Source organism: Choloepus didactylus, chromosome 2 (genome assembly GCF_015220235.1).
Source record: "Choloepus didactylus isolate mChoDid1 chromosome 2, mChoDid1.pri, whole genome shotgun sequence".
NCBI classification, from domain to species: domain Eukaryota; kingdom Metazoa; phylum Chordata; class Mammalia; order Pilosa; family Megalonychidae; genus Choloepus; species Choloepus didactylus.
In genome coordinates this window covers 11,462,969-11,484,783 of record NC_051308.1, presented here as the reverse complement: position 1 = coordinate 11,484,783, position 21,815 = coordinate 11,462,969, and the positions used below count along the sequence as shown (strand labels likewise).

Sequence of the window (21,815 nt, the reverse complement as noted above, 5' to 3'; positions counted from 1 at the left end):
GTTCTGGTTCTTTCTGATGTAAGGAAAATGTTCAGAGATAGATTTTGGTGATGAACGCATAACTGTGTTATCATACTGTGGACAGTGGATTGTATAACATGGATGATTGTATGGTGTGTGACTGTATTTCAATAAAACTGAATTTAATTAAAAAAAAAAAGAAAAAAAAATTGCCAAGAGAAATTAAAAACCTAAATGAAGAGATATACCATGTTCACTAATTAGAAGACTCAACATTCTTAAAATAGCAATTTTCCCCAAATTAATCTATAGATTCAATACAATCTTAATCAAAATCCCAACAGGCAAACTATGCCCCACGGACCCAAGCTAGCTTACTGCCTGTTTCTTTATGACCCATGAGCTAACAATTGTTTTTACATTTTTAAAGAATTATTTAAAAAGAAAATTTAAGAATGTGCTACGGAAACTGTATTTGGCCTACAAAGCCTAAAATATGTATTATCCGGCCTTTTATAGAAAAATTTTGCCAACCCCTGAATTCGACCACATTAAAATTAAAAATTGCTGATCAAAGGACAATGTTTAAGTTCATGGTTTCCAATATATGTATAAGTAAGAGCAAATGCATGTATATTTATTTGTATATTTGCATATGTATATATGAAGATATATTACCTAGCACTTTCTAGTGAAAGAGCCAAGAAGTAAAAATGTCCCAGGAGCAATAAGCAGAGCTAGCACCCAGATTTGGTCTCTAACATCATTCTCCACTAAGAAGAAGCAGGGTTCTTCAGAGAAATGAGTCTGGAACATCTTAGTATACCAGAAAGTAAGAAATATCCCTTAAATGGGGGCACAGCTCAAGAACACAGGAACCAGCTTGACAGGTTTCCCACTAGATAAATCTGAGACAATCTGTGCATAAAATTATTAAGTACAGTAATAAATAATAAACCATTAAAATAGGAAGTCATGTCTATATCAATAATAAATATATACATACATGTATACATACATAAACAAGGGAGAGGGAAATGCTCTTGTTTACAGTAGGATGCCAGATGCTGAATATTAAATGTAGAGGGTATGCCACAGTTGTAAAATCATTTTTCAGCCATCCTGGTAAAGACTGGATCAGGCAAGAATTATCCGTGCATGAGCAGCAGGATATTTGCAAGGGGGAAAAACAGTAATTATACAGTAGACTTCTTTTCAGTCTGACGGTACCTCTTGTTCACCAAATCACATTAAAAATTTTTAAGGTAAAAATTAAGTAAACCATTTTATTAGATGGTCATCATGGCATCCTGTATTTGTCCACACACTGCTATGCGTTGAACTGTGTCCACCTAAAAAAGATGTGTTCAAGTCCTAACCTTCAGTAGCTCAGAATGTGACCTTATTTAGAAATAGGGTTGTAATGGCTAGAATTAGCCAAGTTAAAATGAGGTCATACTGGAGTAGGGTGGGCCCTTAATCCAAGATGACTAGTGTCCTCATAAGAAGAGGTAATTTCTCCAGAGCGGAGAATGCCATGTGACAGGTGAGGTAGAGAATGCCATGGACTGGTGGCAAGCCACTGTCAGAGCCAAAGGAGAGCCATGTAATGGATTCTTCCCAATAGACTCCAGAGGAAGCATGGCCCTACCGACACCTTGATTTTGGACTTTGGACTTCTAAACTCCAGAACTGTGAGACAATAAGAATTTTTGGTACTTTGTTATGGCAGCCCTAGGAAACCAAGTCATACTACTTATCTTAGGTGTGGAGTATTAGCATGTCTCAAGGAATTCCTAAAATTACATGTCCTAAGGACCCATAACAAACCCTATGCAAAATCTAAATCTATTGAAAAATTAGTGTATTGTTAAGCTATGTGAAAGAAGCCAAACACTAAAGACCATATTGTATGATTCCAAAAGGTCCAGACTAGGGGAATCTATAGAAACAGAAATGAGATTAGCAGTTGTCTAGGGATGGGAGGTTTGGGTGGAAATGGGGAGTTGGGTGAAGAAAATACTCTAAAATTGATTGTGGTGATAACTACACAACTTTTAATATATGAAAAACCACCGAATTGTACCTTTAAAATAGGTGAGTTGTATGGTATGTACATTAAATCTCAATAAAGCTGCTATAACGAAAATGAAAAAATGAGTGTGTCATGGCAGGTGGAGGTGGGAGAGGAAGATCAAAGGACTGAATCTAGAATATCAGAACATAAAGTTGTTACCTGAGCAAACAATAGTGGGGTGAAGATGGTCATTCAGAGCCATATTTCCGATGATGTGCATAATATTTCTCTGTATTTTAGGGCAGTCCTTATAAAGTTGGTACAGCCTCTGAAGTAGTTGCAAGCCTCCATTGGCTTCAATTTGCTCACAATGTGTTGATATCTATCACAACAAATTAACGAAATCTCACTTTACGTAGTACAAATTCCCCACATTAGATGGCACAGCATGCTGATGTCGACAGGCAGATGGCCCTGCTCAAAGGCAGAGACCCACAGAGAATACTCAGAACTGTGGTTTCAGTTTATCTACATCGTCAACAACAACAAAAAATTCTAAGAAGGCATTTCTCACCAGGACTTCTAAAAATTGTTCTTCTTAAAATTATTCTGCTTATCTCTTAATGAGAAGTATCCAGGCAAATGTCATCAGTACAGGCCCATTTCAATTTATAGTGATATGTTCAATGACTTGAAACTACCTTCAATTTGTTCTCTGACCTTGAGAAATCTGCCATCTAGTCACAGGAAATAATCCCCTATGTGCCAGCAGGCCAATAATGATCCTGCATACAAGAACTCATGCAGACATGGACAAGCAACACCTATTACTCTACACACTCCCCCAGGATAAGTAGTGCCCACAGCTATGGGATGGCCTAAAACTCAGAAGCCAGAAAAATTTAAAAAATCAATTAATAAAAAATTACAGCAACAAAAATAAAAAGAGAGAAAAATGGATTTGCATTTTTAATGGAGAAAAGAGAGAGAAGAAAACAAAAACCAAAGAGCATCCTATATTAGGGTAAGGTGACAGGATTGACCATCAAGTTTACTACGATCTATCCACTGTCACTGGGCATTGCCTTGCCTCTTCTCATTGCTTATTTTATTCACCAACATTGATACCACGTCATGGATACATGACAATTTTCACTTTCTAAATTTTTGTTTAATTTTATCACATTTTAAATGTATTACAAAGTATGCCTTCTAGCCATTTATCAAGTGAGATACGTAACGATTAGAGAAGCTTCTGGAAATGTAACTATTCTGCTCCATGCACTGCTACTTTCTACCAAAGATGTATCCTTTTGCTTCACAAACTACTCATAAATCACAAAAACTCCAGCTAGTTTTCCCTCGTTTCCTGTAGTACTATAACACTTTATTAACTCTTCGTTGTGCTCAATTCCTAATTCCACAGTGGGGAACTAATGATGACTAGAAAACCTCATGCTTTTAAGCCATGTCTAATGGCTCCCAGAATTAAATTGGAGAAGATAGTGTTTCCCATGATGTGGGGACGGACAACTTTTATCAACCTCACCAGGGACGTTTGTTAAAAACGCAAATGCCTGGACTCCACCCCAGATCTACAATATTAAAATTGCTGGAGGAGAGCAGGAAATATGCATTTTTAACATGCTTCCTGGGTGATTTTTATGCATTAATATTTAAGCAACACAGATCAAAGTTTGTTGCTTTCTCTTTTTAAAAAACCCTGTGATCATGATAGAAAAGTCGCCACAATGCCAAAAAGTTAAAAAATCATTACTATATGCTACTGCCATAATTCAAGAAGTATGGTCATCCAAATATTTCTTGTACCCTTATCAGGCCACATCTTTTGCAGATGTTTTTTAGCAATTAATTACCTGATAATATGATGTGCTCAAATGATCTGAGAAAGACAGAATATAGCATAACTCAAAAGACAAGTGCCATATTTAGTAGAGAGGTTGCAACTAAAATTAAATCAATTTTTAAAACATGAAAAAATGAAATTCATGTATTATGTTACATCTTGGTTAACAAGTCTAACAATTAAATTGAGAAAAAAGCAGAAATTTAAAAACAAGTGGAGCGCTTTTGTTTACTTTTACAGTAATAGGGTATTTCCCTTAAATGAACCAACTTATATAATATTCTGATGTAATCATAAAAAGTAAGCCATGTTTTGAAAACATAAGTTACCTCAGAATGTTTTAGTAAAGCTTCTAAACAGAACATTTCTACTGTAGCTGAAGGAACTTCTCCAAAACTTTCAGCATAAGGAAGTCCATTTCCTCCAAAACACCACAAGCCACCCTGAAATTAGGAATTAAACTTTTTACTGAAAAAAGTGACTAATATTTTTTTGTTTGTCCAAAAAAAAAAAACAAAACCTCTGTACACTATAACATATTAGAAAATACTACTATGTAGGACTCTAAATATTTTGGAAATTTAAAAGGAACTTTATTTATACAAAATATTACTTAGTAGAACAGAAAACATACAAAATTATTCTTAGAAGAGAGCACTCTGAGTCTTTCACAATCCTTCCCTCTGTGTCCTCTTATCTGAAAGTAGGAGCCTAACACCCAGTTCTTTATCAAGTAAAGAAAGCCCAGTGTTGATCATAATCTTCTAGCAGCATCTCTTTCAGCATCTTGTAACTAGGGCAATACATCTTTTTTTCCTACTTATGCTGGTGGAGTCTGTTTAAAGTTTAATCATTGAAATCATAAGAAGAAATAAAGCATTATTAGAGAAATTCAAAATACAGACATAATCACAGAACTATACATTTTTCCTTAGTTGAAATTCAAGTTCAAATGGAAGAATAAAGAATAATAGGACAACTATGAAACAAGAGTAGTAGGGGGACTAGTCCTAATAGGTACTAAAACATATTATAAAGAATAAGGAAAACAAAATTTCAATTCATACTTAAGGCTGTCACTAATATGCAATAATCGCTTACAAAAATCAGTGAGAAAAATACAGTGCTATAGAAAAATGAGCAACAGTCATCAACAGAAAGTTCAGAGGCAAAGAAACATAGGGCCCAAAAAAGGATGAAATGATGCTAAACATCACTCCTTATGAGAGGTACGCATGTTGAACTACACTGAGAAAACACTTTTCATCTGTCATATGGGTCAGGCTGTGGAGAAACAGGCACTCGTCACCCTCCTGATGGCAGTATCAACAGGAGCAACTTATATTGAGGCCAATATGGCAATAGTGATCAAAATTACATATGCTCAGACCCTTGAACAATTTATCATCAGACATACATACAGGCAAAAGTGGTATACGTACATGTTTAATCAATGCAGCATTGTTTGTAATATCAAAGACTAAAAAATTACCTAATGGCCATCAATACAGGGTTGAATAAATTATGGTATGGTTGTACAATGGAAAGCTAAGCAGGTATAAAAACTATGAGTCTCATATATTTATATATACACACTAGCAAGATGTATCTATAAGAGAGAAAAACAAGGCTCAGGACAGTATGCGGAGTACGCTACCATTTGTGTAAAAGGGAGTGTGTGCGTGTGTGTGTGCCTGGGTATGCTGGGGTGGGGAGATGGGAGGAACAGAAGGAAGACTTTGTGACTGTGTCTCCTCTTCAAGGGCTTCACTTTGAACCTGGGGCCATAACTGTGTGCACCACCTTCTAACAAAAGAGGACTACTACAAAGTAACGTCTTTCAAAAATGGATATAGAAAACTCTGTATTTTCTATAGGAAAGATAGAGCATAAACTTAATATTTTGGTTAATTTGTAGGATCCATGGTTCTGTAAATTTACTAAATTTTCAAAATAATTTTTGGCCACTCTATAATTTTTCTCCATGCCCCTTTCTCTCATATAACATTCTATTTTTCCAAATTCAAACATGCTTGCATAACAAAGATTCACATTATTTAAATTGAGGATAGAGAAGGGAATAACTCACTGAAAGTCATTCCTTTCACTACCAGGGATAATGATAAATACAGTAAATGAACAGTGGACTTAAGGGGATAGGAAATTTTTCTTACAGTTCTATCATCACAACCTAACTACCCCATACCTACCCATCCTCATATCCTCTCATATGACCTTAATCTAATCTAGTCTAATCTAATCCAATCCAATCCAATGTAATCTGATCTAAATGCTCCAAGGGAATAAAGCAGAGAAGAGAAAAATGGTCTAAGATTTTATTTTTTTATTGATAGTTTCTGAAGTAGAATATGAGTGCAGTTCCAAATCCATTCTTTTGTGTGAAAATCTTGTATGTTATTTATAAACTGGCAGATTGTTAAGGAGCATAAGAAGGAAAGAATGAAAAGGTATAAAATCATGGTGTGTTTATATGAATTATATTCTAACCTCTAAAATGAAAATAAATATGTATTGTTTACTGCTGCTTTATCAATGGATTAAGATATCCTAAGACTAAATAAATTCTTACAGATTTAAGAAATGCCATACAACAAATTCCATAAGTACAAGTAAAAAAAATCTCTGAAGGATTAAAGAAATGCATAGGAAAAGTTGCAGAGAGTGACAGTGTTAGAAACAATAACAGAGGGGCTTCTAAAATGGAGGAACAGAGAGGACTGGCAGAACCTACTTCTCTCCCCAAATCAGTGAGTGGCCAGGCAGAAACTGTCCAATCAACTGTTTTGGGGATCTGGAGACCAAGTGGGCTCAGTACAACATCCAGAGAAGTGTAGGATGAAGAGACTGAGAAACTCTGGTAAGAGACTGTGAATAATTCCATCCACAGCTCCTGGTGCCCATACCCCACCCACAAGGGAAGCAGGGGCAGGAGGCCTGATCCTTGCCTGAGGGATGGCTGTGGGATGGGACAGCCATGGACTAGGATTGCTGTAGGATCTCCCCACCCTAAGTACAGAGGGGGACAGAGCGCATGACTGAGCCAGATATTGGCTGACCAAGTCAAAACACAGGATCCCAGTTTCAGCCCATCCCAGTCAGATGCCACTGAGCATCATTGTTTCAACTCCATCAGAGATAGAACTGGCAAACAGCCATAACAGCCTGACTTCCTAGGGCTGAGGGGAATAAGTAGCAGAAGAATACCATCTGCTGGGCATGGTGACATGGAAGGAAAAAAGAAAGGGCATTTTGGGGCCTTAGCTGGACCTCTCCCAGTGCCCTCTGGATCTGGTCTTCACCCCCTACATGGGTATCTGACCTGATTTTGGCTGGGAAATACTGATAAAATAACTGTCAAAAGAAGAGCCTTAACACAAACCCAATCAACAACAAAATCCTGGACGAGAGAGAAATCAACTTCAGAATAAACACATCAAGATAATCAGAGGCCAGATACCAGCAAAAAATCACAAGGCCTACTAAAACATGGGAAGATGTTGCCCAGTCAAAGGACCAAATTAAAAATTCAGAGGAAATCTAAAGCTTGGAACAACTAATCAAAGATGTTTAAACAAAACTAAATCAATACAAGAAGAGGGGTTCTGGTGTGCTAATGCTGCCATTATGCAAAATACCAGAAATGGATTGGCTTTTATAAAGGGGATTTATTAGGTTACAAATTTACAGTTCTAAGATCATAAAAGTATCCAACTAAAGCATCAACAAGAGGATATCTTCACTGAAGAAAGGCCAATGGTGTCCAGAACATCTCTGTCAGCAGGGAAGGCACGTGGCTGGTGTCTGCTGGTCCCAGGTTGTGTTTCACCTCCTCTCCCAGCTCCTGTGCTTCCTTAGCTTAGCATATCCAAATGTCCTGTCTGCAACTCCAAGTATCTCTGTCCGCTCCCAACCATCTCTCCAAAAGTCTCTCTCAGCCACTCTGAGATCCTTCTGTCTGTGAGTTCTCTTATAGGACTCTAGTGATTTAATTAAGACCAACCCTAAATGGGCAGAGTCCACACCTCCACAGAAATAATTTAATCAAAGGTCTCACCCACAGTTGACTGAGTCACATCTCCATAGAAACACTCAATCAACAGTTTCCACCCAAAAGGATTGGGTTAAAAGACCATGGCTCTTTTTGGGGAACATAACATATCCAAACTGGCACAGATGGCTAAAGAGATAAAGGCTATTAAGACGACACTGGGTGAGCATAAAGGGGAATTTGAAAGCATATAAAGAAAAATAACTGATCTTATAGAAATGAAAGCCAAAATAAGTGAAATTAACAAATACATCAGACACACATAACAACAGATTTGAAGAGGCAGAAGAACACATCAGGGAGACAGAAGACAGAGCATCCAAATTCAAACAGACAAAAGAAGAGATGGAGAAAAGAATGGAAAAATTTGAACAGGGTAACAGGGAAATGAATGACAACATGAAGCACACAAACATAGCATATGGGTGTCTCAGAAGGAGAAGAGACGGGGAAAAGCCCAGAAAGACTATTTAAGGAAATAATGGCTGAAAATTTCCCAGCCTCTACAAAAGACAAAAATATGCAAATCCAAGAAGCACGAATGCACTCCAATCAAAATAATTCCAAACAGACCCTCCCCAAGACATATTAATCAGACTGTCAAATGCCAAAGAGAAAGAGAATTCTGAAAACTGAAGAGAAAAGCAATTTGCCACATACAAGGGAAGCCAAATAAGACTAAGTTCCAATTTGTCATAAGAAAGCGATGGAGGCAAGAAGGCAGTGGTTTGATATATTTAAGATACTGAAAGAGAAAAACTGGCAGCCAAGAATTCTTTATCCACCAAAGCTATCCTTCAAAAATGAGGGAGAATTTAAAATATTCACAGATAAACAGAAGCTGAGAGAGTTCATTAACAAGAGACTTGACCTACAAGGAAAAACAGGAGTTCTGCAAGCTGAAAAGGCAGGTCAGAGAGGCTTGAAGGAGAGGGTTGAAATTCAATGATTATCAGTAAAGGTAATTAAAAGAATAAAAAGAGAGAAAAATAATAGATCTGACAAATAAAAGCAAAAGGATAAAATGGTTGAAGTAAGTACTGCCTTTATAGTAACAACATTGAAAGCTGATGTTAGATTAAACTCCCCAATCAAAAGACACACACAAATTGGCTGAATGGATTAAAAAATATGATCCATCTACATGCTGTTTACAAGAGACTCATTTTAGACCCAAATATGCAAATAGGTTGAGAGTGAAAGGCTGGAAAAAGACCACACAAATACTTACTAAAAAAAATCTAGGATAGCTCAACCAATATTGGACAACATAGACTATAAAAGCAAAAATATATAAGAGATAAAGAAGGACATTACATATTAACAAAAGGGGCAATTCATCAAGAAGAAATAATAATTATAGTATCTATGCACCTAATCAAGGTGACCCAAAGTCCATGAGGCAAACACAGGAAAACTACAGAGAGTAACAGGCGTCTCTACGATGATAGAGGGAAATGTCAACACAACACTCTCAACCATAGATAGAACATATAAACAGAGGTTCAGTAAGGAAACAGAGAACCTAAATAATATGATAAAATGAGTTAGACCCAACAGACATCTACAGAACATTGAACCCCAAAACAGCTGGATGTATTTTCTTCTCATTTGCTGATGAACCATTCTCCAGGACAGAACATGTGCTGGGACACAAAACAGGTCTTAAAAATTGACAAAGACTGAAATTGTATGAAGCGCTTTCTCTGATCATAATGGAATGAAGCTGGGAATCAGTAAGAGCTGGAGAACTGGAAAATTCACAAATATAGAGAGCTTAAACAACATGCTCTTAATCAGTGGGTCAAGAAAGAAATTGAAAGAGAAATCAGTAAATATCTCAAGACAAATGAAAACGAGAACACAACATATCAAAACTTCAGATGCAGCGAAGTCACTGCTGAGAGAGAAATTTATAGCCCTAAATGCCTATCTTGAAAAGGAAGATAGAGCTAAAACCAAGAACTGATTGACCACCTACAGAAAATAGAGAAAGAATAGCAATCTAATCCCAGAGCAAGTAGAAGGAAAGAAGTAAAAGAGAAGAGCATAAATAAATGAAATTGAGAACAAAAAAATAGAGAAAATCAAAACTAAAAGATGGTTCTTTGAAAAGATCAACAAAATTAACAAACAGGTAGACTGACAAGACAAAAAGAGAGATGATACAAATAAATAAAATCAGAAATGAGGGTTCATTCCCATGGACCCTGTAGAAATATAAAAGATCGTAAGAGGATATCATGAACAACTGTACGCTAACAAATTAGACAAGCTAGATGAAATGGATAACTTCTTACAAACAAAGAACCTACAGTGACTCGAGAAGAAATAAAAGACCTCAAAAAAGTCAATCACAAGAGATAGAATCAGTCATCAAAAACCTCCCAACAAAGAAAAGTCCAGGACCAGATGGTTTCACAGGTGAATTTTACCAAGCATTCCATGAAGAATTAATACCATTCCTATTCAAACTCTTCTGAAAAACTGAAGAGGAAGGAACACAACACCTAACTCATTCTATGAAGCCAACATCACCCTAATACCAAAGCATGATAAAGATACTAAAAGAAAAGAAAATTACAGAGAAATGTCTCTAATGAATATACAAGCAGCAGCTTGGCAAACCTGCCTGGTTGTTCCAGATACTTCTGCTTGGTGTAGGCCTCGGGAGTGGCATAAACCTTCTCTCGCAGAGTCTCATCCTCAGAGGGGTTGGACAGACCTTTGGCATCTGGGTTAAACAGCACTATGGCTCGCAGGTACCCCAGCTCCGATTTATCCATCTGCATGTCTTTCATTTTAGAAACCAGCTCAGTCAGAACTCTGTCAAAGATGGAGCTGACCCCAGCACTGTGGCCACTGCTCTGATGGAAGGGCAAACCCGTGGCTAGGATGCCATCCTGCACGGAAACTGAGTGGCGGGAGAAGGAGGCAATCAGCAGTTCATTCCACCCTGCCATGAGCAAAATGACCTGACCTCCAAGGTGACGTCAGAGAAGTATGGACCGCACTTGACCCATTCAACAAGGGTGAAAAGCTGCTTATCGGCAGCATGGCATATGTTGGTGTCAGGGTCGTCTGTCGAGTTCTCCATAGGATTCTGTCTTTGGCTCAACACCAGGTTCGGCTTCTAGAATCCTCTCCACTGGCATGTCTTCATGGCCACCACTGGCACATTCTGCCTCGCTCTCAGCCCACTCCCAGCCCGCTCCCGGCTCCTCTACCTTTTCCTCTTGCTCAGCTTCCCTCTTCATGCCCATGACCAGGCACTTCTGATAGCAACAGTACTGGCAGCGGTTGCGCTGATGCTTGTCGATGAAGCAGTCTTTATTATGCCGATACGTGTAGATGAGGTCTTTCCTTATGGTTCTCTTGAAGAACTCTTTGCAGCCTTCACAACTGTATACTCCACAGTGCTTTCTTGAGGATCTGTCCCCACAGATGGCACAGATGTGTTTAACCAGAGATCCAGGACTGGTGGACGGGTAGTTCATGTTTCCGATCCCTGGAAGCCCAGGTAAGGGCTTGATGTCCTCTGAACTGCTGACACTGTTCACCACATTTAGCTGAGAGCTAGGCGGAGCAAACAAATTGATTCCTGGAGGGGCTGCCAGTGATCCCAAGGGTGGCCCCATGGCAGAAGTGATGACTCGGTATGGAGAACCCAGGGCATTGAGGGGGGGGTCCCCACTGCACTCAGAGTCTAAGGGGCACTCACTGGAGTGTCTGTTTAACTGGGGTGGGTGTCTATTAGCTTCCCTGTGGACAAGGCTGCCGATGGGCTCATGGACACAGATCCAGTGTGGCTGGAGGAGCTGCCAAAACCTGGGGAAAATTTCATGAAGTGAGAATAATTTCCATACATGTTTACTCTTCAGTTCATATTTCTCTCGTGTGTCTCTTCTGAGTATTAAGGCCTCTCCCAACTCCCAACTCCAAAGCAAAGCTGGGCTTTCTTCAACTTGGGCTAACAAGAGTGGTCATCGCTTTCTAGCAGCCCCAGGAGCACAGGCTGGGCCAGCCCTCTGGGACTAGTCAGGAATCCGCCTCTAGATCTCAGAGTCCACATAGTGCGTTTTCCAGCATCCTTTCTTGATTACACTTTGAAAGGTAGGAATAGAAGGAAATTTCCAAATGATAAATGGAATATATGAAAACCCCACAGCTAACATCATACTCAACGGTGAGAGACTGAAAGCTTTCCCTCTAAGATTGGGAACAAGACGAGGACAAGGATGCCCACTTATTCAAGATTGTGCAAGAAGTTTCAGCTAGAGCAATTTAGGCAAATAAACAAATAAAAGGTATCCAAATTGGAAAGAAAGAAGTAAAAATTTCACTATTTGCAGATTACATGATCCTGTATTTAGAAAGTCCCCAAAAATGTATGACAAAGCTACTTGAGCTAATAAACAAATTCAGCAAAGTGGCAGGATACAAGATTAATACATAAAAATCAGTAGTGTTTCTATACACTAGTAATGAGTTATATGAGGAGGAAATAAAGAAATAATTTCCATTAATAATAGCAACTAAGAGAATCAAATATCTAGGAATCAACTTTAACAAAGACGTAAAATTCAGAAAACTACAAACCATTGCTAAAAGAAATCAAAGACCTAACAAATGAAAAAAAAAAACAACAAAAAAAACGGGGTTAATGGATTGGAAGGCTTAACATCATTAAGATGTCAATTCTATCCAAATTGATCTATAGATACAATGCAATCCTAATCAGCCTAATTTGCAGAAATTAAAAAGCTAATTATCAAATTTATTTGGAATGGTAAGGGGCCCCAAATATCCAAAAACATCTTGAAAAAGATGAATGAAGCTGAAGGACTCATTCTTCCTCACTTTAAAGCATATTATAAAGTTACAGTGGACAAAATGGCCTGGTACTAGAAAAAGACATATTTATCAATGGAATCAAATTGAGAGTTCAGAAACAGACCCTCAGATCTATGGTCAAAAATTGATTTTTGACAAGGCCCCCAAGTCCACTCAACTGGGACAGAACAGACTCATCAATAAATGGTGTTGGGAATATTGAATATCCATATCCAAAAGAATGAAGAGGACCCTTATATCACACCCTATACAAAAATTAACTCAGAGTGGATCAAAGAACTAAATATAAGTGCCAGTACCATCAAATTCCTAGAAGAAAATATAGGAAAGCATTTTCAAGATCTAGTGATAGGTGGTAGTTTCTTAGACCTTACACCCAAAGCACAAGCAATGAAAGACAAAATAGATAAATGGGACCTCCTCAAAATCAAATACTTACGTGATTCAAAGGACTTTGTCAAAGGGTGAAAGGGCAGCTGACTCAATGGGAGAAAATATTTGGAAACACATATCTGATAAGGGTTTGATACTCAGAATATAAAAAGAGATCCTACAACTCCACAGTAAAAAGACAAACAACCCAATTTTAAAATGGGCAAAAGGCTTGAAAAGACAGCTTTCCAAAGAGAATATACAAATGGCTAAACAGTATATGAAAGGATGCTCAACATCACTAGCTCTTAGGGAAAAGCAAATCAAAACCACAATGATATATCATTTCACACCTACTAGAATGGCCAATATTAAAAAAAAAAAACAAAAACAGGACCAAAAGTGTTGGAGAGGATGGCAAAAATGTGGAACACTTATTCACCACCGATGGGAATGTAAAATGGTACAGACATTGTAGAAAACAGTTCGGCGGCTCCTCAGGAAGCTAAGTAGATACCACATGATCTGGCAATCCTGCTACTCTATATATACCCTGAAGAACTGAAAGCAGGAAAGTGAACAATCATTTGCACACAATGTTCACAGCAGCATTACTCACAACTGCTGAAAGATGGAAACAAGCCAAGTGTCTATCAACTGATGAACGGATAAACAAAATGTGGTATAAACATATGATGGGATATTATTCAGCTGTAACAAGAAATGAAGTCCTGAATCATGCAACAACATGAATGAACCTTGGGGACATTGTGTTGAGTGAAAACAAGTCAGACACAAAATGACAAATATTGTATGATCTCACTATTATGAACTACTTATAATATGTAAACTCATAGACATAAAATATAGAATATAGGTCACCAGGAAATAGAAAGAGGGTAGAAAATAGGGAGAAGATGCTTAACATGTGTAGAATTTTTCCTTGAATTTAAATGTTTGGAAGTGGACAGAGGTGATGGTAACACATTATACTGAGTATAATTAACAGCACTTAATTATGTCTGTGATTGTGGCTGAAATGGGAATGTTAGAGTTGGGTATGACTCTAGAAAGAAAGCTAGAGGAACAGTAATATTTTTGTATTCTTTCATCAACAGTAACAAATGTACCACACCAATGCTAGGGGTCAATAATAGGGGATGATAAAGGGATATGTAATGTTTTGCGTTTTTGGTGTGTTTTTTCTGGAGTAAAGAAAATGTTCTGATATTGATTGTGCTAATGAATGCACAACTATGTGAAGACACTGTGAGCCACTGACTGTATACTTTGGATGCATTGTATGGTGTATGAACAGGTGTATGGTGTATGTTCTTATAAACAGAAGAACAAAGTAAGGAAAAACTGGTCACTGCTTGGGGGCAGGAAAGGAGTTGATATTGCCTTCAACTGGGGGTACCTCTGTTTTAATACTGGTAACAGCTAATTACTGGAGTCTCTAAAAAGATTACAAACTTAAAGTTCTGGAATCATGAAAATTAACTAGGTTTAAAAAAGGTGTTCGGTCAGTGACATCATCAGGATAGTAGCATCACGGGAAAACCTGATTTGGATAACCAAGGAAACCATGCCTAGACAACAGAAAATTACAACCTACACTAAGAAAAACAAAGTTATGGCCCAGTCAAAGGAACAAATGTACACTTCAACTGAGATACAGGAATTTAAACAACTAATACTAAATCAATTCAAAAAGTTTAGAGAAGATATTGCAAAAGAGATAGAGGCTGTAAAGGAAGCACTGGACATGTATACGGCAGAAATCAAAAGTTCAAAAAAACCTACTAGTAGAATCTATGGAAATGAAAGGCACAACACAAGACATGAAAGACACAATGGAAACATACAACAGCAGATCTCAAGAGGCAGAAGAAAACACCCAGGAACTGGAGAACAAAAAACCTGAAAGCCTACATGCAAAGGAGCAGATGGAGAAAAGAATGAACAAATATGAGCAACGTCTCCGGGAACTCAAGGATGAAACAAAGTACAATAATGTACGTATCACTGGTGTCCCTGAAGGAGAAGAAAGGGGAAAGGGGGCAGAAGCAATAATAGAGGCAATAATCAATGAAAATTTCCCATCTCTTATGAAAGACATAAAATTACAGATCCAAGAAGCGCAGCGTACTCCAAACAGAAGAGATATGACTAGGCCTACGCCAAGACACTTAATAATCAGATTATCAAATGTCAAAGACAAAGAGAGAATCCTGAAAGCAGCAAGAGAAAAGCGATCCATTACATACAAAGGAAGCTTAATAAGACTATGTGCGGATCTCTCAGCAGAAACCATGGAGGCAAGAAGGAAGTGGTGTGATGTATTTAAGATACTGAAAGAGAAAAACCACCAACCAAGAATCCTGTATCCAGCAAAGCTGTCCTTCAAATATGAGGGAGAGCTCAAAATATTTTCTGACAAACAGACAATGAGAGACTTTGTGAACAAGACACCTGCCCTACAGGAAATACTAAAGGGACCACTACAGGGTGATAGAAGACAGGAGTGCGTGGTTTGGAACACAATTTTGGGAGATGGTAGCACAACAATGTAAGTACACTGAACAAAGGTAACTATGAATACGGTTGGGAGAGCAAGATGGGGAGCATGTGAGACACCACAAGAAAGGAGGAAAGATAACGACTGGGACTGTGTAACTTGGTGAAATCTAGAGTATTCAACAATTGTGATAAAATGTACAAATATGTTCTTTTATGAGGGAGAACAAGCAAATGTCAACCTTGCAAGGTGTTAAAAATGGGGAGGCATTGGGGGAGGGATGCAATCAGCATAAACTAGGGACTGTAACTAATAGAATCATTGTATTATGCTTCCTTTAATGTAACAAAGGTGATATACCAAGGTGAATGCAGATAAGAGGGGGGGAAAGGGGAGGCATGTTAGACACTTGACATTGGTGGTATTGTCTGATTCTTTATTCTACTTTGATTTAAGGTTACTTTTCCTTTTGCTGCTTCCTAGCTGTCATTTTTTTTTTTGTTTCCTCTTTCTTTTGCCTCTCTACCTTCTTTGACTCTCCCTCCTGCCTTGTGGAAGAAATGTAGATGCTCTTGCTTAGTGTGAACAGAATGTTCAATTAGGATGCACTTAAATGTTTGGAAATGAACAGGGGTGTTGGTAGCAAGATGTGAGTATAACTAACAGTGCCGAATGGTGTGTGAATGAGGTGGAAAGGGGAAGCTCAGAGTCATATATGTCACCAGAAGGAAAGTTGGAGGTCAAAAGATGGAAATGTATAAAACTGAATCCTATGGTGGGCAATGTCCATGATCAACTGTACAAATACTAGAAATCACTTCATGAACCAGAACAAATGTATGACAATACAATTAGAAGTTAATAATAGAGGGGCATATAGGGAAGAACTATATACCTATTACAAACTATATACTACGGTTAGTAGTATTTCAACATTTTTTCATAAACAGTAACAAACGTACTATATCAATACTAGGAGTCAACAATTGAGGGGGGTTGGTTAGGGATAGGGGAGATTTAGAGTTTCCTTTTCTTTTTTTCTTTTTTCATCTTTCACTTTATTTCTTGTCTGGAGTAATGAAAAGTTTCTAAAAATTGAACAAAAATTAAGTGTGGTGATGGATGCACAACTGTATGAGGGTACCCAGGGGCAAGTGATTGTACACTTTGGATCTTTGGATAATTGTATGGTATCTGAACAATCTCAATAAAAATGAAAAAAAAAAGAGGAAAAAAAAAAAAAAAGAAGAAGAGTAAAACCTGATAAATTAATTCCTCTAAATCTTCAAAATAAAGTGCTAAGTAGATACTTAAAAAAAAAAAAAAAAAAAAAGAGTACAAGAAAAATAAAAATACAGGAAATGATGGCCTATGCAAAGGAAGAGGATAAAAATCCAGAAAACACCAACAAAGAAGATAAGAATATGGACATATCAAACAAAGCCTTTTAAAAATGATCTTGAAAATGTTTGAGGATATGAAGGAAAATACAGAGAAAGAACTAAAAGATACCGGAGGCGGGGCAAGATGGCAGACTGGTGAGCTGTATGTTTTAGTTACTCCTCCAGGAAAGTAGGTAAAAAGCCAGGAACTGCGTGGACTGGACACCACAGAGCAATCTGTCTTTGGGCATACTTCATACAACACTCATGAAAACGTGGAACTGCTGAGATCAGCGAAATCTGTAAGTTTTTGCGGCCAGGGGACCCGCGCCCCTCCCTGCCAGGCTCAGTCCCGGGGGAGGAGGGGCTGTCAGCTCCGGGAAGGAGAAGGGAGAATTGCAGTGGCTGCTCTTATCGGAAACTCATTCTACTGATTCAAACTCCAACCATAGATAGACTGAGACCAGACACCAGAGACTCTGAGAGCAGCCAGCCCAGCAGAGAGGAGACAGGCATAGAAAAAAAACAACACGAAAAACTCCAAAATAAAAGCAGAGGATTTTTGGAGTTCTGGTGAACACAGAAAGGGGAAGGGCGGAGATCAGGCCTTGAGGCGCATATGCAAATCCCGAAGCAAAGCTGATCTCTCTGCCCTGTGCACCTTTCCTTAATGGCCCTGGTTGCTTTGTCTATTAGCATTTCAATAACCCATTAGATCTCTGAGGAGGGCCGTTTTTTTTTTTGTTTTTTTTTTTTTTTAAATCCTTTTTGCTTTTTCTAAAACAATTACTCTAGAAGCTCAATACAGAAAGCTTCAAAGAATTGAAATTTGGGCACGTCAAGTCAAGAGCAGAACTAAGAGAGCTCTGAGACAAAAGGCAATAATCCAGTGGCTGAGAAAATTCACTAAACAACACAACTTCCCAAGAAAAGGGGGGTGTCCGCTCACAGCCACCATCCTGGTGGACAGGAAACACTCCTGCCCATCGCCAGCCCCATAGCCCAGAGCTGCCCCAGACAACCCAGTGTGACGGAAGTGCTTCAAATAACAGGCACACACCACAAAACTGGGCGTGGACATTAGCCTTCCCTGCAACCTCAGCTGAATGTCCCAGAGCTGGGAAGGGGGAGCAGTGTGAATTAACAGAGCCCCATTCAGCCATCATTTGAGCAGACTGGGAGCCTCCCAACACAGCCCAGCAACCCAGAACTGCCCTGGGGGGACGGCACTCACCTGTGACATAGCACAGTCATCCCTCAACAGAGGACCCGGGGTGCGCAGCCTGGAAGAGGGGCCCACTTGCAAGTCTCAGGAGCCATATGCCAATACCAAAGACTTGTGGGTCAGTGGCAGAGACAAACCGTGGCAGGACTGAACTGAAGGATTAGACTATTGCAGTAGCTTTAAAACTCTAGGATCATCAGGGAGATTTGATTGTTAGGGCCACCCCCCCTCCCCGACTGCCCAGAAACACGCCCCACATACAGGGCAGGCAACACCAACTACACACGCAAGCTTGGTACACCAATTGGGCCCCACAAGACTCACTCCCCCACTCACCAAAAAGGCTAAGCAGGGGAGATCTGGCTTGTGGAGAACAGGTGGCTCGTGGACGCCACCTGCTGGTTAGTTAGAGAAAGTGTACTCCACGAAGCTGTAGATCTGATAAATTAGAGATAAGGACTTCAACTGGTCTACAAACCCTAAAAGAACCCTATCAAGTTCAGCAAATGCCACGAGGCCAAAAACAACAGAAAATTATAAAGCATATGAAAAAACCAGACGATATGGATAACCCAAGCCCAAGCACCCAAATCAAAAGACCAGAAGAGACACAGCACCTAGAGCAGCTACTCAAAGAACTAAAGATGAACAATGAGACCATAGTACGGGATATGAAGGAAATCAAGAAGACCCTAGAAGAGCATAAAGAAGACATTGCAAGACTAAATAAAAAAATGGATGATCTTATGGAAATTAAAGAAACTGTTGACCAAATTAAAAAGATTCTGGACACTCATAGTACAAGACTAGAGGAAGTTGAACAACGAATCAGTGACCTGGAAGATGACAGAATGGAAAATGAAAGCAGAAAAGAAAGAATGGGGAAAAAAATTGAAAAACTCGAAATGGACCTCAGGGATATGATAGATAATATGAAACGTCCAAATATAAGACTCATTGGTGTCCCAGAAGGGGAAGAAAAGGGTAAAGGTCTAGGAAGAGTATTCAAAGAAATTGTTGGGGAAAACTTCCCAAATCTTCTAAACAGCATAAATACACAAATCATAAATGCTCAGCGAACTCCAAATAGAATAAATCCAAAAAAACCCACTCCGAGACATATACTGATCACACTGTCAAACATAGAAGAGAAGGAGCAAGTTCTGAAAGCAGCAAGAGAAAAGCAATTCACCACATACAAAGGAAACAGCATAAGACTAAGTAGTGACTACTCAGCAGCCACCATGGAGGCGAGAAGGCAGTGGCACGATATATTTAAAATTCTGAGTGAGAGGAATTTCCAGCCAAGAATACTTTATCCAGCAAAGCTCTCCTTCAAATTTGAGGGAGAGCTTAAATTTTTCACAGACAAAGAAATGCTGAGAGAATTTGCTAACAAGAGACCTGCCCTACTGGAGATACTAAAGGGAGCCCTACAGACAGAGAAACAAAGACAGGACAGAGAGACTTGGAGAAAGGTTCAGTACTAAAGAGATTCGGTATGGGTACAATAAAGGATATTAATAGAGAGAGGGAAAAATATGGCAAACATAATCCAAAGGATAAGATGGCCGATTCAAGAAATGCCTTCACGGTTTTAACGTTGAATGTAAATGGATTAAACTCCCCAATTAAAAGATATAGATTCGCAGAATGGATCAAAAAAAATGAACCATCAATATGTTGCATACAAGAGACTCATCTTAGACACAGGGACACAAAGAAACTGAAAGTGAAAGGATGGAAAAAAATATTTCATGCAAGCTACAGCCAAAAGAAAGCAGGTGTAGCAATATTAATCTCAGATAAAATAGACTTCAAATGCAGGGATGTTTTGAGAGACAAAGAAAGCCACTACATACTAATAAAAGGGGCAATTCAGCAAGAAGAAATAACAATCGTAAATGTCTATGCACCCAATCAAGGTGCCACAAAATACATGAGAGAAACACTGGCAAAACTAAAGGAAGCAATTGATGTTTCCACAATAATTGTGGGAGACTTCAACACATCACTCTCTCCTATAGATAGATCAACCAGACAGAAGACCAATAAGGAAATTGAAAACCTAAACAATCTGATAAATGAATTAGATTTAACAGACATCTACAGGACATTACATCCCAAATCACCAGGATACACATACTTTTCTAGTGCTCACGGAACTTTCTCCAGAATAGATCATATGCTGGGACATAAAACAAGCCTCAATAAATTTAAAAAGATTGAAATTATTCAAAGCACATTCTCTGACCACAATGGAATACAATTAGAAGTCAATAACCATCAGAGACTTAGAAAATTCACAAATACCTGGAGGTTAAACAACACACTCCTAAACAATCAGTGGGTTAAAGAAGAAATAGCAAGAGAAATTGCTAAATATATAGAGACGAATGAAAATGAGAACACAACATACCAAAACCTATGGGATGCAGCAAAAGCAGTGCTCAGGGGGAAATTTATAGCACTAAACGCATATATTAAAAAGGAAGAAAGAGCCAAAATCAAAGAACTAATGGATCAACTGAAGAAGCTAGAAAATGAACAGGAAACCAATCCTAAACCAAGTACAAGAAAAGAAATAACAAGGATTAAAGCAGAAATAAATGACATAGAGAACAAAAAAACAATAGAGAGGATAAATATCACCAAAAGTTGGTTCTTTGAGAAGATCAACAAGATTGACAAGCCCCTAGCTAGACTGACAAAATCAAAAAGAGAGAAGACCCATATAAACAAAATAATGAATGAAAAAGGTGACATAACTGCAGATCCTGAAGAAATTAAAAAAACTATAAGAGGATATTATGAACAACTGTATGGCAACAAACTGGATAATGTAGAAGAAATGGACAATTTCCTGGAAACATATGAACAACCTAGACTGACCAGAGAAGAAATAGAAGACCTCAACCAACCCATCACAAGCAAAGAGATCCAATCAGTCATCAAAAATCTTCCCACAAATAAATGCCCAGGGCCAGATGGCTTCACAGGGGAATTCTACCAAACTTTCCAGAAAGAACTGACACCAATCTTACTCAAACTCTTTCAAAACATTGAAAAAAATGGAACACTACCTAACTCATTTTATGAAGCTAACATCAATCTAATACCAAAACCAGGCAAAGATGCTACAAAAAAGGAAAACTACCGGCCAATCTCCCTAATGAATATAGATGCAAAAATCCTCAACAAAATACTTGCAAATCGAATCCAAAGACACATTAAAAAAATCATACACCATGACCAAGTGGGGTTCATTCCAGGCATGCAAGGATGGTTCAACATAAGAAAAACAATCAATGTATTACAACACATTAAAAACTCGAAAGGAAAAAATCAATTGATCATCTCAATAGATGCTGAAAAAAGCATTTGACAAAATCCAACATCCCTTTTTGATAAAAACACTTCAAAAGGTAGGAATTGAAGGAAACTTCCTCAACATGATAAAGAGCATATATGAAAAACCCACAGCCAGCATAGTACTCAATGGTGAGAGACTGAAAGCCTTCCCTCTAAGATCAGGAACAAGACAAGG

At 38.3% G+C, this 21,815-nt stretch overlaps 1 protein-coding gene and 1 pseudogene across 1 annotated transcript in view; both read right to left on the bottom strand.

Moving 5' to 3' along the window:
• Nucleotides 1-430: 430 nt before the first annotated feature.
• The window catches only part of LOC119521882 (protein SERAC1-like), a 65,460-nt gene continuing 44,075 nt past the window's right edge, over nt 431-21,815 (bottom strand). Inside the window, 3 exon segments of the mRNA XM_037820540.1 lie at nt 431-1,313; nt 2,198-2,360; nt 4,175-4,288. Coding sequence (XP_037676468.1) covers nt 1,234-1,313; nt 2,198-2,360; nt 4,175-4,288 — 357 coding nt within the window. The 3' untranslated portion in view covers nt 431-1,233.
• Nucleotides 10,479-11,639, bottom strand: LOC119526511 (annotated as a pseudogene).